Source organism: Chiloscyllium punctatum, chromosome 8 (genome assembly GCF_047496795.1).
Source record: "Chiloscyllium punctatum isolate Juve2018m chromosome 8, sChiPun1.3, whole genome shotgun sequence".
NCBI lineage: Eukaryota > Metazoa > Chordata > Chondrichthyes > Orectolobiformes > Hemiscylliidae > Chiloscyllium > Chiloscyllium punctatum.
In genome coordinates, this window is record NC_092746.1 from 55,037,926 (window position 1) to 55,064,850 (window position 26,925).

The 26,925-nt window shown below is 41.1% G+C and overlaps 1 protein-coding gene across 1 annotated transcript in view; it reads left to right on the forward strand.

The window, feature by feature from the left end:
- Positions 1–26,925, forward strand: part of LOC140480574 (ATP-binding cassette sub-family A member 13-like) — a 282,456-nt gene that overhangs the window by 28,562 nt on the left and 226,969 nt on the right. Inside the window, exon 6 of the mRNA XM_072575601.1 lies at positions 3,189–3,361. Within this exon, the coding sequence (XP_072431702.1) occupies positions 3,189–3,361 (173 nt within the window). The remainder of the gene's footprint in view (positions 1–3,188; positions 3,362–26,925) is intronic.

The following is a 26,925-nucleotide window of genomic DNA, read 5'->3' on the forward strand; positions in this document are numbered from 1 at the left end:
GATTGATCTCTGTAACTGCAAATTTGAAACAATGCATAACTTCCAAAGAGTTTCCATCTCACTTAAGGGGCTTCCAGCCAATTAACGTTATAAACCAGCTCAGAAAACTCTGCTCATTTTGACAGCTGTGACAAATTCCACCACAGCAACTGAAACAATCAATAATATTCTAAAGCAATCAAAAACATTTTAAATAAAATAACTCTCAATATCCTAAAGAGAAATGTCAATTCATTCTTTCTGTCATAGCGTCATAGGGTCATACAGAACAGAAAGAGAACCTTCAGTCCACCTTGTCTGTACCGACCAGACATATCAAGTTGACCTAGTCCCATTTGGCAGCTTTTGATCCATATCCCTCTGAACATTTCCTATTTATTTACCTATCCAGATGCCTATTAAATGTTATAATTGTATCTGCGTCCATCTCTTCCTCTGGCAGCTTGGTCAATACACACTCCACCATCTGAGTGAAAAAGTTACCCCTCAGGTCCTTTTTTAAATCTTTGCCCTCTCACCTTAAGTCTTTGCCCTCTAGCTTTGGACTCCTCCACTGTAGGAAAAATACCTTGTCTATTCACTCGCTCTTTGCCCTTCATGATTTTATAAACCCCTAAAAGATCTCCCCTCAACCTCTGATAGTCCAGGAAAAATAGTCCAAACCTATTCACCCTTCTGTCCTAGCAACATTCTTGTAAATCTATTATGCACCCTCTCAAGTTTAACAATGTCTTTCCTATAGAAGGATGACCAGAACTGTACACAAGTGGCCTCAATATTAAAAAGAATCTTGGTTCTATATCCAGGTCTGTACCTTCACCATAATCTAGTGAGATCTTTCTTGGATCATACCCTACTAGTGTAACGAGTTTATTGAAATCCATTCCATTTCTGTTGAAGAAATATTGTTTCCAGACAAACATAGAAACAAATGTACAAGAATGAATTAAAAAGGACTCTGCCCTTATTCAGTTGTAGAGTTAAATAATAATGATATAATTAGTTCTAGTTTTATGACCGGTAAAACAAACAAGTGCAGGACTTATACAATTAATGGAAGGCCCTGTGGAGTGATGTAGAACAGAGACCTTGGGGTTCAGGTATATAATTCTTTGAAATTTGTGTCACAGGTCAACAGGGTGGTTATGAAGATGTTTAGTATGCTTGTTTGTATTGCTCAGACTTTTGAGTATAGGAGTTGGGACGTCATGTTGAGGTTGTACAGGATGTTGGTGAGGCCTCTTCTGGAGGACTGTGTGCAATTCTGGTCACCTTTTACAGGAAGGACATTACTAAGCTGGAGAGCATTCAGAAAAGATTCACCAGGATGCTGCCAGGAATGGAGGGTTTGTTTATAGGGAGAGGCTGGATAGGCTGGGACTTTTTTCACTGTAGTGTATGAGGTCGGTAGGCGATCTTATTGAGGTTTATAAAATCATGAGGGGCATAGATAAGGTGAATAGCCAAGGGCGTTTTCCCTAGGATGGGGGAGCTCAAAAGTAGGGGGCATATTTTTAAGGTGAGAAGATAAAGTTTTGAAAGGGATAAGAAGAGAAACTTTTTAACACAGAGAGTGATTCATGTGTGAAATGAACTGCCAGAGAAAATAACGGATGCAGGTAAAGTTGCAACGTATAAAAGGCATTTGGGTATGTTCATGAAAGGAAAAAATTGGAGGGATTTGCAACAAATTTCGGCAGGCAGGACCTGTTTAATTTGCGAACATGATTGACATAGACTGATTGGACCGAAGGGTCTGTTTCCATGTTGTATGACTCTAACTGTAACGAGCTTTAGCTAAGTGGAAGCATGAGTTGACTTTGTTAAATATTCAGCACTATGATTAATTAATGATATTTTATAATAAACTTAATAATATTCCTAAAAGGTAGCTGTTGATTAATTGGTCAAATTCTTAATATAATTAAGCCAAACGCAATGTTTGCATTTCATTTCTCAATATCTTGCAACATTTACTAACTATCTATCTGAGTTCTGAATTAACATGCTGTTTATGACAAATATAAATGCAATGTGTATTATTTCAGCTAAGTGGATAATTGTGTATTTGTTAAGAGATTTTTTTTCCAAATCAATGAGAACTCCTCTGAAAGACTGTCTTTTAAAATTGTCAACATCAACTTGTTTTGTTTACAGCATGATTGGAAAAATTTCAAAGGAAAGTAGGAATAATTAGCTATGTAAAACATAAACTGTCTGTTATCCAATAGAGGTGAAGAGTGTTTGAAATTATCCAGGTTGCATTGTCTTTGATTTATACAGTAAATGCTCGGATTTGATCCTGTTTCATATGCTTCACAACCAGTCTTCAGTCAATTTAAAGTGAAGAAATACTGGACAAGATTTTTCAGATGGATACATTGATACTTTTAATAAATTCATTCATTGGATCTGGATATCTCTTGCTGGACCATCATTTATTGCCATTGAGAAGCTGGGGATGAGCTGTCTTGAACTGCTGCAGTCCATGTGGCTGGGCTGGCTGTCTCCCAGCCAATTAATAGTGTTGACTCAGCATTTAGATTTACTGGCCAATCTAATTTGTTGTCAGTTCTATAGTCCCAGCAGGGACAGTGGCAGCAGTAACCAGGACTTGGCCTGCAAGCTCTTCCCAGATTCTAAGTCCTGGGTGTCCAGGCCAGGTAATTATGGGGTCTCACAGTAGGGAAGGGAGGTCTCCCTGGGAGATTAGAAGAGTTTATCGACTGACTGGGATGGGAAAAGAGAGCACCTGAAGGTGCAGCCCTGGGGGGGGTCATGCAATGGGTGACATGGGAAGAGAGCCTTTGAGGTCAGGGTGGGGTGGCAAAGTCAGAGGAGACTACACAGAAAACATTAAAAGTTGTTTGTTGGGAAGACATAAAATTCTATTGTGCAAACTTTACATCATTACTAATATTACCATTCCAAATGAATGTGTTAAATGATATTTCTTTTTAAAGAGGGCAGCTACATCAAAAACCAATTATCTGATCAATATTTGTTGAGAACAGATCTGAAATAGTGAAAATTGAAGTACAATAATCTACAAATTTAATTTCTCCTTTCTCTCTACACTGACTATACTTTCATCTTGTTTGTACAAGCAAAACTTGAAAATGTCACAATCATTCAAGGAAGCTTCTGATTTTAAGACAAACTGAATTTGGTTACAATATATTTTTTAGATGGATCTGAATGAAACCGAGAAAGCCATTAATGTAATAGAACAAATTCACAATGAAACATACACTTGGGATATTCTTTTCAAACTACCTGAACGTCTGGAAACTCTGAAGAATAAGGATTTTTTAACCAAGGGCACTACTGTGATGATTGACTCATTGATGGATGTAAGAAGGTAATGATATTTCTAGTTATAAATCTTTAACAAAAGAAACTAATTATTTGCTTGAAACTAAAAACATTTTATAGTTTTTCTCCAAGAACTTAGTGGCATTAATGAAGAAGCATAAAACTAAGTGTAAATCAAACTTTAAGTGATTGTAAGCTTTGTGTGTGTTTGTTGTTTTGCTCAACAATACTTCAGATAACAGTATTGTTCAGTCATGTATCAAATTGGCCAAATTATTGAAATTTTTTGCTTTAGTTGTATTTATGCTGATGTATCTAGAGAACTAATAGTCAAGCAGCCTCCTGTGACCATTAGCTGGAATGCATGCAATATCACAGAAAAGAAATCGAAGTACTGTTCAAAATGAGAGCAAGAAACCGTTGTTTTCTGTTAAGGGGTTAATAATGTCAGCAATCATTAAAGTTCAAATAGTATTTCTCCCCTCAAATGCTCTGCCCTCACTGCTGAAAATGATCACTCATGTTATGAAGTCCCATGGATTCTGGCAGACCTTTAGTAACTCCTCAATGGAATTCAACTTCGTGTGCAATCCTAAGCAATAATTACAGTTCAGCACTTTATTTGTTTTTGTAAAGGATTAGAGCCAATTCTGATAGCCAGCGTTGACCATTCAACAGTGATTTGAAATGTAAATGGTAGTACAGAATAAAGAATTAACAGGGAACTTCTCTACTTTGTTCTTTTTGGTATTGGAAGAACATTGAAATCAATATCCTACCAAAAATATTGCTCAAGTACAGTTAGTGAATCTTTATCATCTTCAGCTTAACTCCGCACCAAGGAACTGTAAAAGGTCAATGTCTTCAATATATTAACAGGAAAGGATAAAGTAGATAAAGAGAAGCTATTTCCACTGGCTGGACGTTCTACAACTAGATAGCATAGTCTAAAATTAGGGCCAGACCATTCAGAAAGGATGTTAGGAAGCAGTACTATACTAAAAGGGTCATAGATGTTTGGAACTCTTCTACAAATGGAAATTCTTATTAAGTCAGTTGTTAATTTTAAATCTGAGATTGATAATTTTTTTGTTAATGTGGACTAATGGCAGGTATATGGATTAGGCCATTGATCAGCCAAGATCTCATTGAATGGCACAAGCTGGAGTTAGAGAGAAGGCGTCAACACCACCCCAGTCAGAAACTTGATATTGGGGGTTTGGTATGGTGAGTAAGGAAAACTGGTAGAAGCAGTAAAGACATGGACCATCATATTCTTAGTAACAAAGAAATCCATGATCACTCCTGAATTAGTTGTTGGATCTGAGCTTAGAGGTTTGGGGAATGAGACAATAAGGTAGTGCAAAAAGATAGTGAAGGATGGCTTTGGTGTTCTGACAGATCCTGCAGTAGTGAATTTATAGGCAGAATAGACTAAATCTGGGTAATATTTATAGTCCAGCCTAATTTGTGATGGAAAGCTAACCCAGTTGTGCATTAGAGACTCTTAAGTCTGTCACTCTTCTATTTGAGGCAATAAAGGAGATCCAAGGGGGATCATATTAGGAGGTCCAAGAGGGCAGAGAATTACGATTTTGCCAATAAATAGTGTCAAAGGTGAAGGTAGCAGACCAATAGGTGTAAGAGTATAATGGTGAATGAAGGGTCAAAATTTATATGGTTGTGAGTTTGAAGTTTGTAACACCTTTATTACAGAAAGAAATAAGATGTGAAGATATCAGGGAAATATGATTGCTGAGGGATATGAGGAAATGATTGAAGATGATCTTGTTAATGATTATGAAGTAGAGAGATGACAGGAAATGGGAATGCAGAAGAAGTACCTGTGAATATATGTAGGTTGGGACAAATTTCTCAAACACAAGAATTCAGAACTGAAGATGAAAATCTTCAAGGATGAGAAGTCACTTAATGCAGGAAAGGAGGGGTGTCTTGCAGAAAAAAAAAGTCCTGATGTTTATAAAACCAGGCACTTTAAGGGAAAGGCATACTAGAAATAGAATAATTTTACTACGATTAAAGGTTTGTCAAAAGATTTGTGAGCTCTTTAGGAACTGAAATGAGCACCTATTTGTCAAAGCAAGAGGCATGACAGATCCTAAATGAATAATTTGCATCAACAAGGGCTTTCCTGAAGTAAATGAGGCAATTCTTGGGATACTGGATGAGTTAAAATAAAGAATGAGTTTTAGAGAATTTGACAGTTCTTAAAATTGAGTAGATTGAGATTCTGAGGTTGCTGGAGAGCCAGTGTGAATTTATTAATGGTAAATTAATCCTCAAGGGGGATTTTTCTGAGTTTTTTTTGTGGGCAAATGAGCTGTCTGGGGAGGCCCAGCTGAATGGAAGTGAACTAACAGTTGGGAGCTAGGCAGTGAATTAGTTAAGCCCCACACAAAAAAAAACCATCTAATTGGTGTAGAGGATGACTCAGCCTTGGGAAATCATTATCATGCTGATGGGGAGAGTGGGCAGCAAACTCTTAAGCAGTACCGGGGATCTCTTGGAATGCTGTGGCACTTGAGCAAGGAGAAAGGCTTCAAGTATACTAGGAGCTGTCTGAATACAGGAAATGCAGCTGGAGATATGACTCTTAGATTTTTTTTGGCCAGTGGAATAAGGAACAATACTTTCTTGCAGGAAGAGTGGAGCCAGGGACACCAAGAGGACAAGGGAGAGGGCTGAGTATCATGAAAGACTCAGAAGCTGTCCACTCAGCTTAGGTTATAACACTGAAGGTACATCTGGAGATGACTGAGGACTAAACCTCTGCAAACTGTGATTGTGCAGCACATAGTTAGAGGGATTTATGCCCTGATCACTGATTACCTTGCCTCTCAAGATACAGAAAATAGTTCATGTTTTCCAGGGTCTCAATGTTGATCTTAATTGATGGAGGTTAGATTTGTACTGTGACATTTGGAAGGAGATCTTGGTTTTCTGGGTATTTATGGGAAGCCCCATTTTCTCAGGTCCTTTAGAGAAGGAATTAACAGTGACCTGCCAAGTCACGCACTTTCTGAGTCAGTGCAGATGCCTGTATAATGAAGCTCATTGACCAAGGTTGTAATACATTTTGGTTTTGGATGAAAGCCAATGTCAGCTGAATATTTCCATTAGGTAATTCCATGCCTCTAGGTATTTTGATGATAACCGGTGCTGTACTGTAGTGTAACAAATGAAGACGAGGAATGACAGAGCTTCGTTTGACCCCATTCTTCTCTGGGATTTATGGCAACTTCATAACTGCTTGCACATCATCCTGGCAGGGGGTAGTGACTCATTTCTGAGGCGAACCAAATTTGAGGAGGATATTCATAACCTTGCAGTATGATAGAGTCAAAGTCTTTCATGAGCTATGCACAGTGGTTGGTGCAATTCCTTACCTTTTTCTTGGATTTGCCACACATAGAAGACGATGTCCATAGTACCTCTCAATGGGCAAAAAAAAACACACTGACTCAGAGAGGAGCTTAATGGACACTGGCTGCAGAGGAGTGAGGAGGATTCTGGCAATGATCTTCCTGATGAGGAACTAACTACCTTCTGTAGTTATCATAAACGGACTTGTCTTCATTCTCAAATATGGTCATGATAACAGCTGAGCCAGGTGTGTATCCCTGCCATGTTTCAGAATTTTGGCGGAATCACAAGAATCTAGCATCAAAGTTCTGTGGTAATTGGGAAGGCAAGCGAGATGTTGGCCACTCATTCAAAGGGAATGGAGTATAAATGTAGGGAGGTCTTGCTAAGACTATGCAAGGGACTGATCACACAGCTAGAATACTGTCAACAATTTTAAGAGAGCCCATTATCTAAGTAAGATATACTGGCATTGGAGACAGTCCAATGAAGGTTCACTAGGCTGATACCAGGTATGGAGGGACTCCTTATGGAAAGCGATTGAGTAGGTTGGTCATGTGCTTGTTGGAGTTTAGAAAAATGTGAGGCAACCTTATTGAAACATAGATTCTTGGGTGACTTGAGAAGGGAGAGGCAGAATGGTTGTTTCCTCTTGTAGGGAAGTCTAGGATCAATGGGACATAATCTCAGAATAAGGGATCACACATTTAAGACAGATAAGGAGGAATTTCTTCTCTCAAAGGGTAGTTAATCTGTGGAATTCAAGGCTAACATTTTTTAATGACTAAGGCAATTGGAGATGCGGGGAAAATGTAGGGAAATGGAGTTGACAATTATTAGATCAGACATGATCTCATTGAATGGCAAAGCAAACTCAATTGGCTGAATAACCTATTTCTGTTCCCAAGTTTTACAATCATCGTTCATCCCAATACTTCACACTACTAGTTACCATGCATTGCCTATGGCCATCAAAGTCATTGTGACTTTGAACTTTGTACCCTGACTTCTTCCAAGAATCAGCCGTGGACCTTGGTGGCATCTTGCAAATGGTTGCACCCATTTCATCTGATAGCTCATGACTTTTAATAGAAGTGTTTAAGATCACAAAGGATGTAGGTAGTCAACAAGGAGAAACATTTTGATTGCTAAACAGTCTTTAAACATTGGAAACAAATTTTGGTGATTGAAAAAAGTATGCAAGGTAACAAGAATAATGTTGTTTACAAAACAAGTGACTAGAGTTGGGAATGTACAGCTTGAGAGGGTAGTGAATAAAGATTGAGTAGTAACCTTTTAAAGGGAACTGGATAGTAATCTAGTAATGCCAGTGGTGAGTGCAGGATGGCGTCTCTGCCCTTTAGTGATAATCCTTGTAATGAAATAAACACAAGGTCACAGCTACCAGGCCACCTTCTGGAAGGTTGACCTCACCACACAATTGTTGGAGGCTGCATGGTGGCCTGTTCATGGATGGGTCTCAGCTAAGGCTGGCGAATATAGAATATCTCCCTAACTCCAGATGTCAGGAAGCTCCATGCCTGGCCTTCTGTTAAGGAGGGTGACTCTGCAATGGGAAGATCCTGGTGATATTCCCATTCAAATAGTCAAATAACTTTAAAGATTGGTTACATTAATTAGCCTTTACTGGGTAAGCCAAACTTCTAGCAAGATTACCATGTGGCAAGAAAACATCAAGCATGGCGAGTTTTGTGAATTTCCTCTCCATCCCACCTCAATGCCTGCTCTCACAGGATTGATAAATTCTGGCCTGAAAGAGCAATTGTGGAGCAGTGGCTGAATGTCTCCTTTATTATTCTATGATTCACATTTGAGACAGGTGAAACAAGATCCCTAAAGGAGGGCAAGGTACAAGATCAGTAAGGTGAGAAACCGTGTTGTAATTTGGTGCGAAAGGCCATATCAGCACAGTATCATTTTGCATCGGATGGATGGTGAAAAGGAGAAGGGGAAGTGGGGGATGGTAGCTTCAGTTCACAGAGAAGGTGAGCCAATTTTCAATCAAAGTCAGGATGTCAACACACTGACAACTGAGAGTGGGAGAAAAGCCTGCTTTTCTTGTTTAGCTGTGCATTTTTCCGAACTAGTTGCATGCCATACACCACACCCTGTGTAGCGTAGCTTTGTGTGAGTTTCAGGTGGCTCTTTTCTTATCTTTCCTGAAATGTCAGAATGCAAAGAAACGAAACCAGGTGAATGCTGATCGCCTTCATTTCACAAAACTCACACATCGAAGTGAAATTGTGAATTGTGTTGATACTGTATAAAACTTTATTGGATCTGCTCTTCTAGGTCATTTTCATAAATCTTACTTTTGATCTGGTCTGATCTAATCATCTATATATCAATAACTTACTGTGCAGCACCAATGTGAAAAACAATGAGGTCATGGCAGAAAGACATAATGGATAATTAGTATTAAAAATCAAGATGTTCCTAAGAAATCAAGACAATATTCTGAGTTCAAAATAGCAAAAGCAACAGGCTCAGTGGCTCAGTGGTTAGCACTGCTACCTCTCAGCACCAGCGAACTGGGTTCGATTCCAGCTTCTGTCAACTATCTGTGTGGAATTTGCATATTCTCCCTATGTTGGCATAGATTTCCTTCCATAATCCAAAGATGTGCTGGTTAGGTGAGTTAGCCATGCTAATTTGCCAGTAGTGTTCAGGGATGTGTAGGTTAGGTGCATTAGTCTGGGGTAAATGTTGAGTAATAGGGTAGGGGGATGGGTCTGGGTGGGCTACTCTTTGGAAGGTTGGTGTGGGCTTGTTGGGCCGAAAGACCTGTTTCCACACTGTAGGGATTCTATGAATAGGAACTGAAAAAGCTGAATCATAATGCTGAGGAGATATTCCAGAAATCAAGGCAAAACAAACTATTCACTGAATTAAGACATTTGAGATTACAGATTACTGCTCACTGATAGGAAGTTTGAGGTTTTCATCAATAATTTGTGGTAGGGGATGGGAACTGGAGCAGCAAGCCAGTAAGTATAGAGACTAGGGAAGAGCTTGAAACTAAGGCAACAATAGCTAAAAGGAAGACCAGTCAGAGAAAGGTTGCTGAGCTGAGTGGAACTAATGGTTTGGACTGTATTTGCTTCAATGCAAGAAGTATAACAAATAAGACAGATGAACGTGGATCCTGGATTAATGCATGCAACTATGATGTTCTGCTATCACAGACACATGGTTGAAAGAGGGACATGGCTGGCAGTTAAACTTTCCAGGATGTCAGTGTTTTAGACAAGGCAAAGGAGGAAGCAAAAGAGGTAGGGGAATTGCATTAGAGGTCAAGGAGTATATCACAGCTGTATTGGCAGAGGATACCCTGAAAGGATTTTGCAGTGAGTCATTATGTTAAAAAATCACACAATATCAGGTAGAGCTCAGGAACAGGAAGGATACAACCATAATTCGTACAGAACTCCCAGCTACCAGCGGGAGACAGGGGAAGAGATATGTAGTCAGATTCTGGAAAGATGTGAAAATAGCAGCGTTGTTAGGCAATAGTGTTAGGGTTTTAGATTAGATTACTTACAGTGTGGAAACAGGCCCTTCGGCCCAACAAGTCCACACCGCCCCGCCGAAGCATAACCCACCCATACCCCTACATCTACATTTACCCCTTACCTAACACTATGGGCAATTTAGCATGGCCAATTCACCTGGCCTGCACATCTTTGGACTGTGGGAGGAAACCCACGCAGGGGAGAACGTGCAAACTCCACACAGTCAGTCGCCTGAGGCGGGAATTGAACCCGGGTCTCAGGCGCTGTGAGGCAGCAGTGCTAACCACTGTGCCACCGTGCCGCCCACGGTTTTAGATGGGGAGCAATTTGTCAAGTGTGTATATGAGGATTTTTGAAACAGTATGTGGATGATTCAATGAGGGAGGGGGCCAGACTAGCCCTGGTATTGGGAAATGATTCCAGCCAGGTGATCAAAGTTTCGGTGAGGGAGCATTTTGGGAATAGTGACCATAATTCTGTAGATTTTTGTGTACTTACGGATAAGGACAAGAATGGACCTCAGCTGAAGATGTTAAATTGAGGGAAGACCAACTAGAACCAAATTAGTCAATAGGAAAATGTGGATTGTGAGCAGCTGTTTGAGGGTAAATCCATATCTGATATTTAGGATCTTTTAAGGATCAATTGATTAGAGTGTAGGACAGTCATGTTCCTTTGAAAATGAAGGGCAGGAAAGGCAGGATTTGGGAACCTCACATAAAGTCAAAGAGTCATCGAGATGTACAGCAAGGAAACAGACCCTTCGGTCCAACTCTTCCATGCTGACCAGATATCCCAACCTTATCTAGTCTTACCTGCCAGCACCTGGTCCAAATCCCTCCAAACCCTTCCTGTTCATAAACCATTCCAGATGCCTTTTAAATGTTGCAATTGTACTGGCCTCCACTACTTCCTCTGGCAGCTCATTCCACACACACACCACCCTCTGTGTGAAAAGGTTGCCCCAACGCTGTAGGGAAAACAGCCCGAGCCGATTCAGCCTCTCCCTATAGCTCAGATCTTCCAACCCTGGCAACATAAATCTTTTCTGAACCCTTTCAAGTTTCACAACATCTTTCCTATAGGAAGGAGACCAGAATTGCATGCAATATTCCAAAAGTGGCCGAACCAATGTTCTGTACAGCCGCAACATGACCTCCCAACTCCTGTACTCAAGACTCTGCCAAATAAAGGAAAGCATACCAAATGCCGCCTTCACTATCCTATCTACCTGAGACTCCACTTTCAAGGGTCTGTGAACCTGCACTCCAAGGTCTCTTTGTTCAGCAACACTCCCTAGGACCTGACCATTCAGTGTACAGAGGAACCTTGATTATCCGAATATTAATTATCTGAATATCAAATTATCCGAAGGGGATCTAAAAACATTAGGTCAAAGAACTGTTTCAACCCTGATCGCGTCTTTTGTTTACAGGTACAATAATTAAAAACAAATTCGGCTCACTGAAATGCTGCCTGGAACAGTCTTAGACAGTCCAGGTGGTCGCTAAATGACTGACCTCCTGCCCTCTCTCCCCCCACATTTTCCCTGGAGTCCTACACGGGTGTTCACCCTAAACCCCCTTTCCCCAGATAATCTCTGTAACATTGTCCTGTATAGGGCAGAGGTGGAATCTGTCAAAATGTTGTGTGTGTGCTATTTGGAGACTTACCCCAGAAAGGCAGCAGCATTCTTACTGTTAGGGTACAGTCTGGCTGCCCTGGGGGGGTGTAGGGAGGGGGGGCTGATGGGGCGGGAGGTCAGACGGGAGGGGCGGGAATGGACGGAAGTGTGGCATTGGGGGCGGATGGGGGGGCGGGATTGGGAGCTGATGAAATGATTAGGAAGTGGGTGGAAGAGGATGTTCAGTCAGCCTCAGGTAGCTGCTCACACAATCAAGAACAGTTTGTATTGTATAGCATTGTTAAAAAAAGTAAAAAAATAAAAATCCTGATCTGCTTCCTTACCATTTTGTAAATCCACAATAAAGTGAATCACAAAGGTGTTAACTGGGCAGAAAGGAAAAGGAAACATGGTCAAAAAGCTAATTTAAGGAACTAAATTAAGGAGGATTAAGGGGTAAAAGAGCCAAAAGCATGTGTCTGAAAATTCTAGAACCCAGGCAGTGAAAAGTATGACCACCAATGGTGCAGTAATTACAAGTGGAATGCTCAAGAAGCCAAAATTAAATAAAAATAGATTTCTTAGCGGGTTGTGGGGCTGGCAGAGATTATAAGGATGGTGACAGGCATGGCCATGTGGACACTCGAAAACAAAAGTGAGAATTTTAAAATCCAAGGCTTTGTTTAACTGTTTACCTATGCAGATCAGTGAGCTTGATGGGTGAATGGAACTTGTGTGAACAAAGGCTTGGGGGCCAACGTTTTGGATGTCATTGTGAAGGCTAGAAGTAAGAGGATGGCCATGAGTTAATTAGAGCACTGCAGTCAAATGTACAGCTAAAAAGGGCATGGGTGAGGGTGTTAGCAACAGACAAGATCAAAGTCAGATAATGCTCTAGAGAGAAGATAGATGGCCTTTTTTGATGACGTAACTCAGAAAAGGGGGGATTTTGTTGACAGTTTGCTGTTTCTAGAGGTTAACTGCAAGTGTGCACAACTTTCATTCTTGTGCTTTTCATTCTTCCCACCTGGTTGCAGTTAGAATTTACAGATCTGGTGCATACACGAGATATCACTCAGTGATGGTTGCTGACCTACCCTCAGTTGACAATGCAGCAGGCACAGCTGAGTATAAACAGACTCCTGGTAAAACAGGGAGGCTCTCTATTTCAACAAAAACATTCCTCCCTAATTCTATTGCCCATTGATATAACACCTGAAAGCACAAAGGTAATATGTTTTTCAAAATTAAATTTCACGCATAAATATTTCACTCACATTGATTTCATTTATTCAAATCTGTGTTATTTATTATGTTTAGCTTGGTTACAAAACAACTATGCTGGCACATCTCATTTTGGCATGAGTCAACGATTAAAAACATTTCCTTCACGTTGAAAGAACAATATTGAGTGAATCTTATGCCTCAGTGTGCATTCCTGTCTGACTTGTAGTGTCCAATGCAGCTAAGCTCTGTCCTGCACAAGGAAAGTTTTCTCCTTCACAATGTCCTCACCTTCCTCTTGGGGAATTGCTCCCATTTCCCCAGTTCCTTAGCACCTCGTTGCCTGCTCCATTTGTGGCAGGATGATGCTACACACTCTGTTGAGTCAGATCAGTGGAACTGCATCTTAGGAGGCCTATCATCTGTTCCACGATGGTCCAGATCTAGGAATGAGCAGCATTGTATCTTTACTCTACCCTGTCATGAGCCATGGTCACAGTGGTTATCCCTTGTACTCCAGTAATCAAAATTGTAAGGTAGCTGGATCTTCAGACAAACCAGCTATATGGGAGTGATCCAAGACATAGGAGTTGTGGCATTTGCCAGGTAATGGGCATTTCCTTAAGGAAATGTTATAGTGATGGCAAATCACGTGTCTATTAACTGAATGGAACACCTTCCTGCTGCTGAATTCTGCAATGTTGTAACACGGCCCTCTCAGTACCAAGTGTGCAGTTCATATCATCCTACATCTAGGGAGAGCCAGCTATACTCTGAATCCTTCTGCCTAGGCTGCAGCACTGAACTTCTCATCAGGAAAGAAAATGAACTGGTGTGACTTTGCTCAGATGGCAGCAGACACTGTCCTGGTACATTTGTGAGGGCCCGACTGAGAGGTCGTCCATTGCTCCCTGGAAAGAGCTAGCAGCATTGAATATCAGAGCAAGAGGCACCTTCAGAGCCTCAGGGAGAGGATGGCCTCCCACTCCTGCGGGCCTCAGGTCCAGCCATAACATTTGACATAGTTCCCACACAGTGTCCTGGGACATATGGATGTGAGTTGATATTATGCCTCATTCATCCCCCAAAAACTAGAGATGGGGTTGAAATGTTTGGCCTTCCTGCAGACCCACATCTGCTAAGGGGTCCTGTGGCTGCGATCTCTCCCTGAGTTGAGTTCTTCTCAACCTCCATGCCGTCCTGCTGCTGCTGTGGGTTTGCCATCAGCACTGGTCCTCTGCATTTATCTTCTCAGGCAGACAGCCACAGTGCCAACATCTTATCAATGACAGGGTGGAGGACTCTTGGTGGAAATTGCCTATGTGGGAAACATAAGAAACAGAGGAGTTTCTTAGATCTTTAATGGAAGCGTCATTAGTGGCATACCTTGCAGAAGAGAGCTGAGCTCACATGTTGCACCCTGATAATGAGGGATGGTATTTTCATCATTCATTCAGCTGTGGCCTCAGCTTGTGCAGCAACTTGGTGAATGTGCCACACTGTCTCAGTGATCAGGACATTGCATCAAAAGGGTGTACCTGCTGTGCTCTGAACTCCCTCCTGTGCCAGGTCCACATCATTGATTGAATGTTGTTTGTTCTAAGTGGCCATATAAGCTGTCATTCTTCTGATCCTCTTCTTGTAGTATGGTGTGTGATATAGTGACTTTAAGAGGTGTATTTTGTCCTTTTCTTTCAAAAGAGAGATTTTGACCTGATGCCAAGCTGTTTTTTCCTAGCTAATAAAGTAAACAGCATGTGAAGTTTTGAGCCTTTTTATTTAAAGTTGGAACAATAGAAGCAGCATGAATGGGCGGAGTCAAGTTCTCACACAGCCAGGGTTTTAGTTAGCATTCAGTCTTGTTGGGGGTTTTGATGCTGAATGTGGAAGCTTTCACTGTTTCTCTCTGCTATATCTAATAGCTTAGGTTTTCTCACTGCTGCCCAAATCGCATATGAGATAATCTGTTTTACTGACTTTGCCTTTGCCGAGGGTGTGTTTATGGGATGTTAGTATAATGGAACAGTTGCTGTTTAGTAGTTAAATAATATGTTAATCTGTTAAGTTTCCCAATAGTTAAAGTTATACCAATTCTTCTTTCTTCTGTTTTTTTTTGAACTGTAAGTAAGAATAGTGTATTTTGTTTAAAGCCGAATAGCGTAATTAATTGAAATACATCTTGTAAATGGATGGTCATTGGTGTATGGATGTATGGGGAAGACGGTTGAGGCAGAAGGTATGTATCTCATGGACAAAATGAACTTGTAAATGCATGATAGGCAAAAGGAGAGAGACTAAAGAAAAATACAAGTTCAGGGCTGGGGTGAGGTGTTGAGTGGGTGGATATTTGAAAGAAAATTTGCCCCTGTAGAATGGTGCAAGGAAATGAAGCAACAGAGGCAGCTGATCAGTTGATAGTAATATAGACATTGCGTGATAATTTTACAGCATGGAAAGAGGACCTTCGGCCCATCATGTCCTTGATGTTCATCAAGCACCTATCTACAATAATAGTACTTTCTAGTGCTTGACCCATGGTTTTGTATGGTATGGTATTTCAAGTGTTCATCTAAGTATTACTGAAATGTTGAGATTGAGCCTGCTTCTACCAATCTTTAAGGTACAAGATTAAAAAAGAAAATAAAACAACTGGATTAAAAAGTAGCAGTCTTAGCAACCTGCAACAGATGATCAAGAAGACTACTTGCAGGAGGCCATTGTTTGTATAAAGCCCAAGAATGAGCTTCATGAATTTATTAGATTAGATTACATTACAGTGTGGAAACGCTGTATCTAAAGAGAATGTTTCATAAGACCAAACTTCATAAGACCAGCTATCCTTAGTAGCCAAACACACAGACGACAAGCAAAATGAATTCGACTGGGACAACACTACCATTATAGGGCAAGCCAAACAGAGAACAGCCAGGGAATTCCTAGAGGCATGGCACTCATCCACAGACTCTATCAACAAACACATCGACCTGGACCCAATATACCGGCCACTACAGTGGACAGCTCGAACTGACAACCGGAAGCGGCAGAGACAGGCCACTATAAATGCCGGAAGAAACAGCACAGAAGCGCTTCACAGGAGGCTCCTAAGCACTGAGGATGTCACCTAGACAGGGGACGAAACGTTTGCAAGACAAATTCCCAGCTCGGCGAACAGAACCACAACACCAAACTTCTATCAGCAGGCTGTTGCAGAACTAGTAATGTTATTTGAATAGTCACGTTACCAGGTTCTCTCCTGCACATATTACAAAGGAGGGATAACATTGGCTGAATATCCATGCCATCTACTCAGGTGAGCAGTTTTAACTTGCAACCAGTATAATCCTCACAGCTTCAGGAGACATAACTATGTTGGCTGATTTTACTGCCCCTGTTCCACCTGGCATCTGCTGGTACTAATCTGTAGAGTTCAAGCTGAAATGGCGATAATGAGGATAAGTGTTAAGTTTCATCTGTGTATTGAAACCAGTTTCTCGTGACCGGCAGTAACCTCAGCCCATATATAAATGTAATGTGAGCCCTCATTTAAGTGAAAGATTTCAATGGGTGTAAAGTTGGGAGTGTCTGATCTGGGTGGTAACTGTGGAAATTCTGGCTGTGAGAAGTAAAACACAAGAAGCTAAACCATTTTTAAAGCTTGTTTTGAAGCTAAACTTTCAAACATTATTTCCAAATTCAAATATTTCTGACCTGCAACTTAGATTATTTTTCAGTACATTGTTTAGCATAAAGTTAATTGACTGTTGTGGAGTGAACATACCAAGAATGCCATCATCAAGCATACCAGTTTGTTTCTGCAACTTAAAATAGTTGCAGGTTCTATTTTAATAATATTGCCAACTCATACTTGGATTTCAGTTCTTAAGTAACTCAATAGCAAAGGATTATCCACATTCAATAAGACAATTGTCACCATTGTAGTTAATTATCAGTTACGGATGTTCGAATAGAAGTTGCGCTGTAAAGACTATTCTTTGCATATATTAGAACAAAGAGAACAAAGAAAATTTACAGCCCAGGAACAGGCCCTTTGGCCCTCCAAGCCTGAGCTGATCAAAATCCACCACCCAAACCTGTTGCCCAATTCCTAGGCATCTCTGCTCCCCACCTCCTCATGCATCTGTCCAGATGCATCTTGAATGAATCTACTGTGCCTGGCTCTACTACCTCGGCTGGCAACACGTTCCAGGCACCTACCACCCTCTGTGTAAAGTACTTGCTGCATTAATCCTCCTTAACCTTTCCACCTCTCACCTTGAAAGTGTGACCGCTCGTTATTGAATCCTTCACCCGGGGAAAAAGATTATCTCTATCTACCCTGTCTGTACCCTTCATGATTTTGTAGACCTCAATCAAGTCCCCCCTCAATCTCCTTTTTTACTAATGAAAACAATCCTAACCTATTCAACTTGTCTTCATAGCTGGCACCTTCCATACCAGGCAACATCCTCATAAACCTTCTCTGCACCCTCTCCAAAGCGTCCACGTCCTTTTGGTAATGTGGCGACCAGAACTGTACACAGTATTCTAAATGCAGCCGAACTAATGTCTTGTACAATTTTAAAATGACCTGCCAGCTCTTATACTCAATACCCCATCTGATGATGGTAAGCATACCATATGTCTTCTTGACCACTCTATCTACCTGTGTAGCAGCTTTCAGGGTACAATGGACCTGAACTCCCAGATCTCTCTGCTCATTGACTTTTTCCCAAGGCTCTTCCATTTACTGCATAATTCGATCTAGAATTAGACTTGCCAAAATGCATTACCCCACATTTGCCTGGATTGAATTCCATCTGCCACTTCTCCGCCCAACTCTTCAGTCTATGTATATTCCCCTGTATTCTCTGACAGTCACCTATGCTTTCTGATACTCCACCAATCTTCGTGTCATCTGCAAACTTGCTGATCATACCAACAGTGCCCACTTCCAGATCATTTATATATATCACAAACAACAGTGGCCCCAATACTGACCCCTGTGGAACACCACTGGTCACCTTTCTCCATTTCAAGAAACTCCATTCAACTACTTCTCTCTGTCTCCTGTTGCTCAACCAGTTCTTTATTCACCTAGCTAGAACACCCTGCACACCATATGAACCTTATCAAATGCCTTACTAAAGTCCATGTGAATGACATCGACAGCCCTTCCTTCATCTATCAACTCGGTAACTTCTTCAAAGAACTCTATTAAGTTGGTAAGGCATGGTCTCCCCCACACAAAACCATGTTTCCTATCACTGATAAGCCCACTCTCTTCCAAATATAAATAGATTTTATCCCTCAGTACCTTCTCCAGCAACTTTCCCACCACTGACATCAGGTTCACTGGTCTGTAGTTAGCTGGAATATCCCTACTACCCTTCTTGTACAGGGGGACAACATGAGCAACCCTCCAGTACTTCACCTGTGTTTAAGGATGTTACAAAGATATCTGTCAGGGCCTCAGTAACCTGGGATAGATCCCTTCCGGTCCTGGGGATTTGTCCACCTTAATAACCTCTAGCCTACTCCACACATCTTCACTACCTATGTCAACGTGATCCAGAGTAATCAAACTTCTGTCTCTAATCTCAACATTCATCATGTCCGTCTACTCCGTGAACACTGATGCAAAGTAATCATTGAGAATCTCACCCATTTTCTCAGGTTCAACACACAGCCTATCTTCCTTATCTTTCAGTGGACCAATCCTTTCTCTAGTTGCCCACTTGCTTCTTGTATATGAATGAAAAGCTTTGGGATTCTCCTTAATTCTGCTCGCTAAAGCTATTTCATGACCCATTTTAGCCTGCTTGATTCCTCGTTTAAGTCGGGTCCTCCTCTCCCAATATTCCTCCAGGACCCGTTCTGTTCTTAGCTGCCTGGACCTGATGTACGCTTCCCTTTTCCTCTTGGCTTGTTGTCTGATTCCTCGTGTCATCCATGGTTCACGAATCTTGCCTTTCCTATCCTTTGCTTTCAACAGGACATGCCTATCCTGCACTATCTTCAACCACCTTTGAAAGCCTCCCATATATCAAATGTGGACTTCCCTTCAAATAGTTGTGTCTAATCCACATTTCCCAGCTCCTGCCTAATTTTGATATAATTAGCCTTGGCCCAGTTTAGTACTCTTCCCTTAGGACAACTCTCATCTTTGTCTATGAGTATTCTAAAACTTACAGAATTGTGGTCACTGTTCCCAAAGAAATGCCCCACCACAACTTCTACCACCTGGCCTGGCTCATTCCCCAGCACCAGATCCAATATGGCCCCTTCACTAGTTGGACTATTGACATTCTGCTCTAGAAAACTCTCCTAGATCATTCTTACAAATTCTGCCCCATCCAGACCTCTGACACTAAATGTTTCCCAGTTAATGTTGGAAAAATTAAAATCTCCAATCACCTGCACCCTGTTACCTCTGCACCTTTCCATAATCTGTTTACCTATTTGCTCTCTGTTGTGAGGCCTGTAATACAGCCCCAACAATGTAACTGCACCCTTCTTGTTTCTCAGTAGGCTAGCAAACAGCACACGATCAATTTAATGTTTAAAACAATAAAGTTCTTCTTTAAATTTAAGCTTGAATTTTATTTTAACCAGAAAAGTGAAGAAATAGGTTATAAATAACAAACCTCTGACATTATGGAAGTAAAGATGTGTCTTATAATGTTGTTCATTAATTCTAAAAGTAGATGCAGAGAATTTGGTCTCAACTACTACAGTCCAGAAGCCATTGTCTGTTTAGCCAATTTGATTCAGCAATAAAGGAGCAACTAGATCTCAGAATCAATTCTGCATTCTCACTTTTGATCAGATCAGTCAGCAAAACACCCAGGAGGGGAATTTCCACTCGGATTCTCCTGATTGTCCACTGAAATGTCAGTTTTTGACCCATTGAAATTCAGGAAAACATTGTTAATGCCATTTTTGGGGGATTTCCATAGCCCTCTCAAATACTGAAGCAGTAAGATGAATGTGAAATTTACTATTGATTATTACCTTTTGTGGAGAGATTGGCAGCTTCAAGGTGTCCAGTGCACCTGAAGGAAGGTTTCTTTCAGTGGAGGTGGAGAAAGTCGACTTTGGTGCAGCACACTGGAGATTGAACTAGCGCAGAGTAGAACTAGACAGCGAGCCCCATATGAAGGAGATTGAGCCTAGTTCGGGGTAGAACAAGAATGTACGGGCAGGCGAGAGAAAAAGTGAAGTTAACACAAAGATCTAGCTCAACATAGGGGAGAGTGATGGTGCGAGCCCAAATGTGGAGGAGAGTGAGCCCAAGGTCTCCCAGTATCTGCGATGGTGTAGAGTACGGAGGACATTGAACCCTCATGGAGGAGATCGAACCCTTGTGGGGAGTGCAAGCACGGTACAACTGAGCATGAAGGACCATTCACGCTGAACTTCTGGCTTTATTTCTTTATCTTTCTACTTGATGCTCAGTAGAACTTTAATGTTGAATTTTTAACTTTATTTTCTTATTTTTGTATTTTGTACCTCGGTACATTTGTAATGAAGGTGGCACTGGGAATGGCGACATTGTACACTTTTCACTGTACTGTTGTATCCCTGTGTTGGTTGAGTACACATGACAGTAAAATCTAATTCTAATTTTAATTCACATAAGAATGTGCACAAGTGCCTGGAGAAGGAGGAATGGGTGCAGATTTGAGGGTCAGATTGTAGGGTAGTGCACTTAACACGCTGTCACTCATTACAATTGTTCTCCTAAATTCCTGGATTCCCCTGGCATCCTAACCCAGGGTGAGGTAGGGTAGAGTTTGGTGGTGCAAAGCAACTTTCTCTGGACTCCTTTCTATTCTTGTGTTCAAAAACTGTTGTTCAGTACAGACATTCTAATCCTTCCTTTGATATGTCATGTTTTCAGACTCTCTGAATGGCTGAGAAGCCAGAGACAGGAAGCTAATGACACAAGGAACTCATGACAAAGCCAGTCGAAGCTATTGATAAACTCTGACTGGAGGAGGCTGATCTTGAAGAGCTTAACAGGATGGATGTGTAAAATGAGGTTTAATTTCATGTGAGATTCCAGATCTAGAAGTTGCCCTTTAAACATAAGGGTCATCTGAAATTCTTTCTCAGATATTTGTGAGTCTTTGGAACTCTTTCCAAGAAAAGCAGTGGAAACAAAACTTCTGATCATTTTTAAAGTGGGGTGGAAAGATCCTTCATAATTAAGAGATGAAAAGTTACCTGGGGTAGGTGAGAATACAGAGCTGTGGTTACAATCAGATCAGCCGTAATCTTATTGACTGACAGAACACACTTGAGAGGCTAAATTCTTAATCCAAAATTCCTTTGTTAATATGTCGCTAGGAAAATGTCCCTTTTCTTTTAAGTAACTCACTTATATTAAGAATATTTTAATATCATATTTGTTATCACAATTCTTTTAAATTTTACACAGTTAAATTAAATGTGGGCCAGATTTTAAGATTCGCCAAACTCCTGATGTTTCAGGAAACAGAATGTCTTTACCACAGGAACAAGGCTGCATGCTCTATCATATGAGAAGCTAAGCACAAGATTAGAAAGTCTGCTGTAAGTAACATGAGGAGATATGGAATAGAGGTTTTATTGTCTATCTTTGTCAATGTATAAATGAAGTTTTTGAGGAGCTACAGACATTCACTTTGGAAATTATTCACACATCATCGCTTTTTACTCAGATTTCAGTAAGGAAAAGCGATACATCAGTATTCTTGGGTGAGTGTTAAGAAGCAAAATAACATTGTGTGATCGTTTGCACATACAGGAGAATTATCCATATCCTGTGAGCTCAACAGCTCACATTAACGTTAAAGAAACTAAGTACTCTATGCATTTTGGTTCATTCAATACAAGGTCTTATTGGAAAAATATTTAATAGTTTGTGCAAGCAAAGAACTTTACTGACTTGCTAAAGTTGTCTACAACAACAAACGTCACAAACAATTATTTCTCAACTAAATCTGGCATGAATGTAAGAGGGTATGTTGACTTCCTGATGTCAGAATCTTGCTATCACTGAGTGGCTTTAGAGCGCACATTGATTGGGGAAGGAGTGGGGTGTGAGTTAGTGGGGTGGGGAGTGGGATTTTGCATGAGGTGGGGACAGGCTGGTGATGAATAGCCAATGTTGTGGTCCAAATTATTGTCAATGAAATAGGTAGATAAAGGCATGTGGTCCTGCAATCAGAGTTAGGAAGCTCTGAGACGAACAGGATATTAATTGTAGGCATTTCCAGATTGCCCCTGACACCTTGAGCAACTGAGTACAGAAATAGGAAGATTGATTAGATAAATGTGGGAGTGGTGAGATTGTGTAGAAGTGAGGGTTTTAGATGCCTGAGGAATCGGGACCAGTTCAGGCTGAAATGAGACCTGTACAGATAGATTGCACCAGAACAGACTACAATGGGATCTTGATGAGATGGGCCAATGAGCTGAGGAGTGACAGATGGAGTTTAATTTAGATAAATGTGAATTTGGGAAAGCAAATCAGAGCAGGACTTATACATTTAATGGTAAGGTCCTGGCGAGCATTGCTGAACAACGAGATCTTGGAGTGCACGTTCATAGTTCCGTGAAAGTAGAGTCGCAGGTAGATAGGATAGTGAAGAAGGCGTTTGGTATGCTTTCCTTTATTGATCCGACCATTGAGTATAGGAGTTGGGAGGTCATGTTGTGGCTGTACATTGGTGAGGCCATTTTTAGAATATTACATGCAATTCTGGTTTCCTTCCTATTGGAAGGATGTTGTGGAACTTAAAAGGGTTCAGAAAGATTTACAAGGATGTTGCCAGGGTTGAAGGATTTGAGCTATAGGGCAAGACTGAATAGGCTGGGGCTGTTTTCCCTGGAGCATTGGAAGCTGAGGGGTGACCTTATAGAGGTTTATAAGATTATGAGTGGCATGGATAGGGTAAATAGACAAAGTCTTTTTCCTGGGGTGGGGGAGTCCAGAACTAGAGGGCATAGGTTTAGGGTGAGAGTGGAAAGATATAAAAGGAATCTAGCGGCAACCTTTTCACACAGAGGGTGGTGCATGTGTGGAACGATCTGCCAGAGGAAGTGGTGGAAGCTGGTACAATTACATCATCTAAATGACATCTGGGTGGGGAGAAGAATAGGAAGGGTTTGGAGAGATATCGGCTGGGTGTTGGCAAATGGGACTAGTTTCAGTTAGGATATCTGGTTGGCATGGATAAGTTGGATTGAGGGGTCTGTTTCTGTGCTGTAACATCTCTCTGACACTGTGACTCTGTAACAGAATTATGAGCAATGTCCTTACTGGGCTATTTACTAATACTAATGAGGAGAGGTTAAACTAACCTGGCAGAGCTGTGGGAACCACAAGTAGGAAAAACATGGTATACAAAGGATTGGGGGAGATATTTAGCACTAGAGTAGAAAATAGTATGATTTTATTTGGTATCAGATTAAGTAGGAACATAATAAAGTTTTAATTAGAGTTATTGTAAATAAATATGTATGTGCAGGATATAACAATTGAGATTAGTGGGCTTAGGCGCAAATAACCCTGTGAAAAAATGACATTGTAGTGACAATGGAGGCTTCATTCAAAGAAAGTCAGGATGATGTACTTAGCATTCTTGGAAACAAGGACAGGATTTTCTGAGGAGTAACAATCCCACATGGATAACCACTTAGTTCACTTTTTTCCCATTAGCAGGTAACTTTTCTAACAGGAAATTACAATTAGGTGTCAATCAGAAATGTGGAGCCACACTTACATCCCCTTGTAGTGCAGAATTGTCAGAGGAAGGCAAAGCACACCCCACAGCACTCAGTTGTTATGTTCTGTGATTTAAGGTGCAGTGTCACTGACAGCCAGTTTGTCAGCTGCTGTCAAAGAGTAAGGACTTGAGGTACATTTATGGTTAGGATGCAGATAAGGAGGGTGCCAGGTTAGTTGGGGTAGGGCACCGGGTGGGTAGGTTATCAGATGGTTAGGATAGCAGGTTGGATCAGATTCAGGGTGTCAGGGTGGTGATGGGTGTTGGGATGTTGTTAGGTTTGCGGGGTGGACATGGGGAGGTGTTCGGTTCAGCAGCAGTGAAGAGGGGAGTTGAGTCGCGGATGGATAGGCCAAGTTTTAAGGCCTCATTGGTAGAGGGGAGTTGTCACATCCAGGGGTTAGAAGGGTTGATTGTTTCTATGTTATGAAAGTTTCTAAGCTTCTCAGATTTGGAGCATCGTCATGTCCCGAGGTGGGAAAGGGAGTATTGGGGCTGGCAGTGGGGACAAAAGTGGAGATTGTTAGGAGGGTTTGTAGTTGGGATGTTGCATCAGGTTCCACAGGTTTGGCTCTAGCTGACAGGGATACTCTCATAGTCAATTAAAAATGTTGAAAATAGCTACAGAACTATGAGAGCTAAAATCAACAATACACAGCACAGCTTATTCCGACAACAATTGGATTTTATTGACAATAGAGCTGAATGCAGTTTGGCTACACTTAAGACTACCCACCCCAGTCATCGATTACTATTTCCTGAGCCAATCATTCCCGCTGCTGCTGCCTGACCTGATCACCTGCCTCGTGCTTCCAAACTGATCACTTCTTCAACAACTCCTGAGACACCCAATCCTCTGCTCATTCCTGATCTGATTACTCAGCTCTAATTCCCAATCCAATCACCCATTGCTAGATCGTAGAGTCTAGAGATGTACAGCATGGAAACAGATCTTTCGGTCCAACTCGTTCATGCTTACCAGATATCCCAACCCAATCTAGTCCCACCTGCCAGCACCCGGCCCATATCCCTCCAAACCCTTCCTATTCATATATCCATCCAGATGCCTTTTAAATGTTGCAATTGTGCCAGCCTCCACCATTTCCTTTGGCAGCTCATTCCATAAACGTACCACCTTCTGTGTGAAAAAGTTGCCATGTAGGTCTCTTTTATATCTTTCCCCTCTCATCCTAAACTTATGCCCTCTAGTTTGAGACTCCCCCACCCCAGGGAAAAGACTCTGTCTATTTATCCTATCCATGCCCTTCATGATTTTATAAACCTTTATAAACCCCTTAGCCTCCAATGCACCAGGGAAAACAGTCCCAGCCTATTCAGCCTCTCCATACAGCTCAAATCCTCCAACCCTGTCAACATCCTTGTAAATCTTTTCTGAACCCTTTCAAGTTTCCCAACATTTTACCGATAGGAAGGAGACCTGAATTGCATGCAATATTCCAACAGTGGCCTAACCAATGTCCTGTACAAATGTAACATGACCTCCCAACTTCTGTACTCAATACTCTGACCAATAAAGGAAAGCATACCAAACGCCTTCTTCACTATCCTATCTACCTGCGATTCACTTTTAAGGAGCTATGAACCTGCACTCCAAGCTCTCTTTGTTCAGCAATACTCTCTAGGACCTTACCATAAGTGTATAAGTCCTGCTAAGATTTGCTTTCCCAAAATGCAGCACCTCACATTTATCTAAATTAAACTCTATCTGTCACTCTTTGGTCCATTGACTGATCTGATCAAGATCCCATTGTAATCTGAGGTAACCTTCTTCACTGTCCACTACATCTTCAATTTTGGTGTCATCTGCAAAGTTGCTAATTATACCTCTTATGCTCACATCCAAATCATAATCGATCACCTACTACTACTTCCTGATCGATCACCCACTGATACTTCCCAACAGATCAACCACTGCTACTTCCTGATCGATCATCCACTGCCACTTCCCAACCGATCACCCACTGTCACTTCCTGATCTGATTGCTCACAGCTATATCCCAATCTGATCGCCCATGCTCACTCCCAACTCAATCACCTACCCCTATTTTCTAACTGCTCACCCAGAAATAATTCTTGATTCGATCACTGACAGTTCCTTCCTTACCTGATATCCCACATTTACTCTCCAAACTGATCACCCTCTGGTATTTCCCAACCCAATCAGTCACGGCTATTTCTTGATCTGAATGTCCACTGCCATCCCACAAACTGATCACTTGCTGACATTTTCCAACCTGATCACTGACAGTTACATCCTGAACTGATCACCCACAGCTATTTCCCAAACCTGTGCAACTTCCCAACCCTATCAGCCACAGTTATGTCCCCCAATTTCTCCCTGCTACTTCCAGACTCAATCACTCACAGCTACTTTCCACATTGAACATCCATAACTCTTCACAAACCCAATCACTCACCAATCCTTCCTGACCTGACCATAGCTACCACCCTATCCAAACACCTTATTAATCTTATGATCTTGTACAGAAAATGTTACCACTACTGACCCAAGACAATCAATCAAGGTCCATCTCTTAACTAAGCATGAAGGAGTGGAGCAGACAGAGGAACAATCAAAATTAAAGAACTAAAGTTAAATTACAGTGACTAGTATCGAACCAATCGATCGGAAAAAAGCAAAGTAAAATACAGTAACGATAGATAACACAGTAAAAAGTAAATGCAGTCACAAAAAGAAAACAGATGCTTATAGTAATGAACAATAAACAATGGAACAATAATGGCATGATGCCAAAGAAGTAACTGTGTACACCATTATAATTCAATCTTGGCAAGGCTGCCATTAGAGCAATATAAACTGAAAATGTGTTTTATTGGCTGTTATAAATGTACACCTGAAAATTAGTATTTTATTACAAATTGGTAAAGCATTTAAAAGCACTAAAGAGATATAAATTGTCTAAATGTAGGGACTTTTAAGGTAGTGGAGCTATTTTACAGTGTCATTAGTGTGTTACTCTTTATAGAGATTATGTATTCACTTTTGCTTATTCTGGAACCAACTTTAGGAGTACAAAAGAAGAATGTTTGT